The following is an 8,058-nucleotide window of genomic DNA, read 5'->3' on the forward strand; positions in this document are numbered from 1 at the left end:
GATGGAGCTTCAAACGTAAAAGGGTCCTAGCTCAGAATATTCTTGGTCACGCCTTCGGGGGAAACCTTAAGGCAATCCATCAGAACGATTGCTTTAACTAACAATGAAGAAGAGTACGAAGATTTGATTGCAGGGCTCAAATTGGACCGGGGGCTTAACTCCAAAGTCATCGAAATCAAATATGAATCGTAGTTGGTGGTAAATCGGGTCTACGAAATTTTTGACACCAAATAGGAACGTATGCAACAATGCGTGGTAAAGGTTCAGGCTTTATTGGTGCAATTTCGGGAGTGGTCAATTACTCATATCCCGAGGGAAGATAACGTGGAAGCAGATGCATTGGTAAATTTGGGATCATCGACAGAAATTTAGGGATCAGAATCAGGGACGGTAGTACAACTGAAGAACTCAGTCTTGGACACAGATGGTTACTATGAGGTGAATTCGTCTAGTTTGGTCTGGGACTGGAGAAACGAAATAATCGATTATCTCGAGCATAGAAAGTTGCCCGAAGACCCCAAAGCATCAAGAGCGTTACGCGCCAAAGCTGCACGATATAGCTTCAAGAAATGCCAATTGTACAGAAAATCCTTTCGAGGCCCGTTGGCCCGGTGCTTAGGAGCATCAGAAACTAACTATGTCATGGGAGAAGTCCATGAAGGGATATGCGGCAACCACTCGGGTGCATATTCTTTGGTGCTAAAATTAGTTCGGGCAGGATATTATTGGCCCCGTATGGAACAAGATGCCAAAGACTTCGTACGAAAATGTGATAAGTGCCAACGCTACGTACCACTAGTACATCAACCGGTAGAATCCCTACATTCGGTTCAGTCCCCGTGGCCATTCATGAAATAGGGGATGGACATCGTCGGACCGTTACCACCAGCTCCTCGGAAGGTAAGGTTTCTTTTAATATTGACTAACTATTATTCTAAATGGGTGGAAGCAGGTCCTTTTCAGAAGATCGAATAATGCGAAGTGGTCGACTTCCTATGGAAAAATATAATTTGCAGATTTGGAATACCAAAAGAGATTGCATGCGACAACGAGACGCAGTTTATCGGTGCAAAAGTTACAAAGTTCCTTGATGATTTGAAGATAAAGAGGATCACCTCTTCACCTTATTATTCGAGCGCAAATGGTCAAGTGGAATCAACAAACAAAGTGATTATTCAAAATCTCAAGAAAGGGTTGGAAGTAGCGAAAGGCAACTGGCACGAAGAATTACCTAGGGTTCTATGGGCCTACCGAACAACGGCCAAGTCAAGCACAGGAGAAACCCCTTTCTCCCTTGTGTACGGCGCAGAAGCTTTGATACAGGTAGAAGCAGGGAAACTAACCTTAAGGTATCTCCAGGCGGACGAAGAATCAAAAAACGAAACAATGCTAATCAACATGGAGCTGCTCGAGGAGCGCAAGGACTTGGCGCATGTAAGAATGGCAGCTCAGAAACAGGTAATGGAGCGATATTATAATCGAGAGCCAACCTCCGATATTTTAAAGTAGGATACTTGATCTTGAGGAAGGTAACTCAAAACACCCGAGAACTTAACGTGGGCAAGTTAGGCTCAACATGGGAAGGCCCTTACCGGGTTTCAGCTATCACTGAGAAAGGATCATACGAGTTGGAGAACCAGAACGGAGACAAGTTGACCAATAATAGTCAGTTTTTGTGCTGCACTCAATGCGAGAAAGTTAGGTTGACGAACAATAGTCAAATGGAATGTATGTGCTGCACTCTTTTTCCCTTCGTTTAGTTTTTGTCCCAATTGGGATTTTATGGCAAGGATTTTAATGTGGCAGCGACGAAAAGCATACTACGAATACAACAATGATAAGACCTTTGATAACAAGGCAAACAAACAAGTTTTCACTCAGGGACGATTTGATAATCTTTGCTTCGATAGCAAATTCCCATCGGGAAGTTAAGTTTGCTACCGAACAGATGTTATCCGACCGTTCACGAGCACAAACCACTAGAGTACTGTTAGGTATTCTTTCGCTTGATAGCATGGATTCCTAAGGGGAAGAAAATTATGTTGCCGAGTGGAGGATTACCTAGCAATTCATTGGTGGAGCCTTCGAGGGTGCAAGACTTCCAGTATTCCAATTCGTACTCTCCGCCTTCGAACACTGGGGGGGGAATAATATGAGGATACGATAACAATGACTGCCACATCAACCGAAAATGAAAATCTGAAAATAAAATACTTCATCGGGACCGGGGACTGCGCAACCAGCCCCGCAAAAATAAGTTGTACAAGATAGCCACACGTAATGGCAATTGCTTTTTTTCATAGCAAGATGCTTATGTATTTTCTGAAATAAAAGGAATAAAATGAAATCCTTTTGCTTTTATCTTATTTCTTATCTGAACGATGAACTAACTTTCTCATTTGAAAGTTAAACAAGTACTTTAAATGTTAGTGCCGTAATGAATATGAGACATCCTCTTCAAGGGCACCGTAAACATAAGAGGGCCCTCTCTTATAAAAATACTCACGTTAAAGGGTTGGTTCCGGACGAATTTATGCCGAAAATCTTAGCCTATAAAGAATGAACAATCTAGATGATTCTGTATTTAATCTCCATGCAAATTCTCTCCTCTAGTTCCTCGATGATAATGAAGCTTTCAATGCTACTTCTTGTTTCTGCGCCAAAATGTAAATAAGTTATGTTTTACTACTAGATAATTGAGAAGATAAAAGTTTTATTTCGCTGTGTTTTGTTTTGTCTTTACTCAAAAACAGTAATGGAATGTCCAAACGAGAATTTATTATTCTTCATCATTTAATTCCATCCTAAGAAATTGGGTAGGTTGTATCTTATCTGGAAAGAACAATACTGCAGCCCATCAATTTCATAGTTTTACCTTCTGCGCATTTTCCCTGCTTCATTTCTTCTTCTGCAATTAATCTCTCTTCTTCTTATTCTCAGAATGTTTTAGAGCATTGAAGCTCAAAACTGCGAGATAATCTTAGCATTTTAGCATGGTATCAGAGAGATCGAATGCCAAATAGACATTCGAAGTTTACGATTGCAGATTAGTAGTGAAGAAATTGAATCGAAGTTTGCTCAATTTGCTCAACTATGGGGGGACAAACTTATCTACACTCATCCCATGTTCATGAATCCAGGAGATATACCTGGTACACTGATGATTCTTGTAAAACATACCGGATCAGAAAATTATGGAATGTGGAGAAGAGCAATGCGCATTGTGCTCATGGCAAAGAGGAAATTAGTGTTCATAACTGGTACTTTTATGCGAGAATCCTTCGATAAGGAGTTGCATGAGAAATGGGATACGTGCAATGACACAGTCCTTTCATGGATCATGACACAGTGTCAGTCGACCTCCTCAGTGCAATTGTATATGCATCCTACTCACACGCCATCTAGAAGGACTTGTAGGAATGATTTGACAAGGTCAATCGCATGAGGATCTTTCAAATTCACCGGCAAATTGTGACTCAGTCACAAGGTACTAATTCAGTTTATGTGTATTTCTCCAAATTGATGGAGTTGTGGGCTGAGTATGATGCAATGGTACCTCCACCCGGTTGTGATTGTGCTAAATTCAAAGATTACATTGAACACTTCTACCAACAGAGGTTACTGCAGTTTCTTAGTGGTTTAAATGATTCATACGACCAAGCTAGAAGGCAAATTTTGTTGAAAGTTACTGTGCCCACATTTAATCAAGCTTATGCCATGATAGTTGAGGATGAAAGCCAACACTCTGTGGGTTTGAATATGTCTGCTGAGAAAGCAGATCCAATGGCTATGCAGATGAATCGTGGACAGGGTTATAAAGGCAAGAGGTCCTTTATAGTATGTGAATATTGCAACATGAAGGGGCATTCAAAGGAGAATTGTTATAAACTAGTTGTATACCGTGCTGATTTCAAGTAAATGAAGAAATGACCTTATGGAAATAGAAATGTTGCTTATGGAAATGGAAATGCTGTAGGTCAATCTGGGTATAGAGGTCCAGCTACATATGGAGGACAACCTAGGAATGGTAGACAGCCATTTGCTGCTGTGAATATGCCTCCAGCAACATGGAAAATTAGACATAAGCACAACACATCCTTGAATGGGTTTTAGAAGGAAACATTCATCACTGCACTGAGGAACAGTACAATCATATTCTCATTGAACAAGGATGCAGGAGACAATACTCAGGTTAACATGATAGGTAATGCCATTTATTGATTTTTGTCAAGGTTAACCAATGATGAATGGATTGTTGATTCAGGATCATCACATCATGTAGTATCAAACAAAGATCTATCAGAACCAGGTCACTTCTCACAGTTACACACAAGTGACAAACTACACTTACCTACAGGATCTAAGGTAGATATAACGCATACTAGTCAGGCTTCTCTATTTGATAACAAGAGAATTACAAATGTGCTAGTTGTCCCAGACTTTAAGTATAATTTGCTATATGTATCAAAACTGACCAAGGAGCTCATGTATTCAGTAGCCTTTTTTCCTCACTTTTGCATCTTTCAGGAGCTTTACTGTGGCAGGGTGAAGGGAATTGGTAGAGAAAAAGGTGGTCTTTACATCTTCAAGAAGGGACTTGGTAGTAAAGAAGACACAGGACATAGAATAATGGCAATAGCCTACAAAGAGGACTGCAACTTGTGGCATAAGAGGCTGGGTCACCCTTCCTTGTTAGCAATGAAGTATATGAAAATTGTACATAGCAATGTAGATAGTACTTCGATAAATAAGTGTCCAGTTTGTCCCTTAGAAAAACAGACTAGATTGGTGTTCCCTACTAGTAGATCAAGAGATGATTCTATATTTTTCCTTGTATACATGGACCTTTGGGACCTTAGAAAATACCAACATTTGACAAAAAGTACTACTTTTTAATTGTGGTTGATTATTATAGTAGATACACATGGATTTAATTGTTGCAGCTTAAGACTGAAGTTATAATTAGTATTAAGTCTTTCCTTGCCATGGTTAAGACTTAGTTTGGGGTCATGGTGAAAGTGACCAGGACTGATAATTGCACACAATTCTTCAATTCACAATGCAATTCATTGTTTCAAGATATGGGGATAGTTCATCACAGTAGTTGTGTGCATTAACCCCCAAAAAATCAGGTGGTAGAGAGAAATCATAGACACATTCTAAATATAGCCAGAGCATTGAGATTCCAATCTAGAATGCCAATTAAATACTCGGGTATTTACATTCAATGTGTAGTATGTTTCATGAACAGATTGAGTTCTATTGTGATTTAAGGGAGAAGTCCCTATGAGCTTCTTTACAAGAAGAAGCCTTCTTTAGCACATATGAGAATTATTGGGTGTCTATGTTATGCAACAAATATTGCCAAAGGAGACAAGTTTGGAGAAAGGGCTTGAGCTGCAGTATTAATGGGCTATTCAGAGACTCATAAGGGTTACATACTACTGGACCTTCACACACACCAATTTTGTAAATAGACATGTCATATTCAAAGAAACTGAATTTCCTTTTGCCAAGTCATCCATCATATCTTAGGCCAAACACCATGACATTCATGCTCCTTTGGAGCAGAACAACTTGTTTGATGACTATTTTGTAGGTGAGGGATAGCCCAATGACAGTGCTGATCAAGAACCTGATGCTGTAGAACATGAATATTTCATTGAAGATTATGCTGGAGGGCAGAATATCACTAGTGCAGAACAAGAACTCTCACCTACTAATGAACAACAGCTGATGACAGATACAGATACTGATCCATCCGTTGAGGAGTTGCAGGTTGAGGATGGTGAAGTAATGACATCTGATCAAACTACAATCCTCAAGAAGTCTGCAAGAACAAGCAAGCAACCCATTGGATAAAGGACTATGTAGTCCAAAGTGGCAAAGCAAGCAACAAACATCCCATTTCCAATCACTTGTCCTATGATAAGATTACACCAACATATCACAGGTATATTTCCAAGTTCTCTACCTTAATTGAACCTCGGACTTTTAAGGAGGCAATCAAGGATGAAAGATAGGTAGAAGCCATGAATCAAGAAATTAAAGCCTTGGAAGAAAACAAGACCTGGGAGGTGGTGACTATTCCTAAGGTTAAGAACATAGTTGGTTCAAAATGGGTACACAAAATCAAATACCATGCCAATGGTGAGGTTGAAAGGTTTAAGACAAGGTTAGTTGTAAAGGCTACAGTCAAAGAGAAGTATTGGATTATCATGACACCTTCTCTCCTGTGGTCAAAATGGTTACAATGATTGCATTAGCAGTCTCCAAGAGCTAGAACTTATATTAAATGGATGTGTATAATGCCTTCTTGCAAGGTAATTTATATAAAGAAGTTTATATGAAGATGCACAAGGATTCACGAGACAGGGGGAGCAAAAAGTTTGCAAATTTCTTAAGTCCTTATATGGGCTGAAACAAGCATCTAGGAAATAGAATATTAAACTAACAGATGCATTAGTGGAAGCAATCTTCATGCAGAGCATCTATGACTATTCACTATTTACATTAAAAAGGGGACAAGATGTGGTGATTGTTCTAGTGTTTGTGGATGATTTACTCAATACTGGAAGCAGTACTGAGCTGATTAATGAAGCTAAAGGGGTGCTGCACCAAAAGTTCAAATTGAAAGACCTAGGAGAGCTTAGTTACTTTCTTGGCATTGAAGTTTGAGGTGTAAGTCGGGTATCATCTTAAATGAAAGAAAGTATGTCTTGGAATTAGTTTTTGATCTAGGCCTGAATGGTGCTAGGGTGGCTAACACACCTTTGGAATCCAATCTAAAACTAACAACTATGGAATATGACAAGGCAATTGGGATCAAAGGTGATGAAATACTGGAAGACATCAACAAATACCAGAAGCTGATTAGTAGACTAATGTATGTTTCCATCACAAGACATGATATCAATCATGCACTCCAGACCCTCAGCCAGTTCATGCAAGCACTAAAGAAATCTCATTGGGTGGATGCAACAAGGCTTGTCTGATATCTAAAAGGTACATCAGGTCAAGGAATTTGGTTGAAGGCTATAGAAGCCAGTGAGTTGACCTATTGGTATGATTCAGATTGGGCATCATGCCCAAATACACGAAGGTCAGGGATAAGGTATGTTCTGAAGCTTGGTGATTCGTTGATATCTTGGAAATTTCATTAAACAGCAAACAATATCTAGGAGTTCAGTAGAGGCAGAGTACAGAAGCATGGCTCCAGCAATAGCAGAAATTACTTGGTTGCTGGGATTATGCAAAGAGCTGGGAATTTCAGCTAGAGAACCCGTAGTTGTGCACACTGACACCAAGGCTGCTATGCAAATAGCAGTCAATCTGATCTTTCATGAACTGACAAAGCATATAGACATTGATTGCCATTTCATTAGAGACAAAATTAAAGGTGGAATGATCAGCCTGTATATGTTCCTACAAGGGATCAACTAGCAAATCTTTTAACTAAGGAGTTAGGTCATGCAACACATGTTCATCTATTAAGCAAGTTGGGAGTGTTGAACATTTTGCACCCTCCACCTTGAGGGGGAGTATTACAAGATGCACTGTAGTAGTAGATGTGTGGCAAGCTGTGTACAACTGTTTGCCAAGCTGGATGCCAGCAAGGATAATTTAAGCCAGTTGTAATTAGTTAAGAGATGTAGTTAGTTGGTTAATCAAGTTGTTAATCAGTTAGGACATTTTGTATATATATTTGTGTCAGTGGCAATAAAATGATGGGATTTATATTTCTCTTCTGCAATTACTCTCTCTCCTTCTTCTCATAATGTTCTAGAGCATTGAAGCTCATAACTGTGAGATAATCTTTGCATTTTAGCAATGGGTAAGTTCTAAGTGCCCGTTCACAGCTCAAATAGGTACTAAGTGGTCCTGCTGAGCATGAGAAGGTATCAAGTGGTCATGCTGAATACGGTTAGGTTCCAAAACCATGTTGAGCACGGTAATATTCCAATTGGTGTTATGAGCACGGTAAGATAAAAAATGATTGTGGTAATCACAATAAAGTTCGTAGTGGGTTCAAAGTAGTTGATGAGCATAAGTAGGTTC

At 39.5% G+C, this 8,058-nt stretch overlaps 1 protein-coding gene across 1 annotated transcript; it reads left to right on the forward strand.

Moving 5' to 3' along the window:
- Window positions 1-3,522: 3,522 nt before the first annotated feature.
- LOC142169703 (uncharacterized) lies at window positions 3,523-5,862 on the forward strand. Its single transcript, XM_075231605.1, has 5 exons — window positions 3,523-3,827; window positions 3,945-4,106; window positions 4,233-4,365; window positions 4,528-4,716; window positions 5,611-5,862. The coding sequence occupies exons 1-5, from the start codon at window positions 3,523-3,525 to the stop codon at window positions 5,860-5,862; spliced, it is 1,041 nt and encodes a 346-aa protein (XP_075087706.1).
- The last annotated feature ends 2,196 nt before the right edge of the window (window positions 5,863-8,058 follow it).

Source organism: Nicotiana tabacum, chromosome 15 (assembly GCF_000715075.1).
Source record: "Nicotiana tabacum cultivar K326 chromosome 15, ASM71507v2, whole genome shotgun sequence".
NCBI classification, from domain to species: domain Eukaryota; kingdom Viridiplantae; phylum Streptophyta; class Magnoliopsida; order Solanales; family Solanaceae; genus Nicotiana; species Nicotiana tabacum.

Excerpts from the sequence above, each read along its gene's own strand:
- LOC142169703 (XM_075231605.1), top strand. The coding sequence starts at position 3,523 with ATGGAGTTGTGGGCTGAGTATGATGCAATGGTACCTCCACCCGGTTGT. Across the intron at positions 4,366-4,527 it reads ACTTACCTACAGGATCTAAG|GAGCTTTACTGTGGCAGGGT; the intron begins GTAGATATAACG and ends TGCATCTTTCAG. Across the intron at positions 4,717-5,610 it reads CAATGAAGTATATGAAAATT|CCCAATGACAGTGCTGATCA; the intron begins GTACATAGCAAT and ends GGTGAGGGATAG.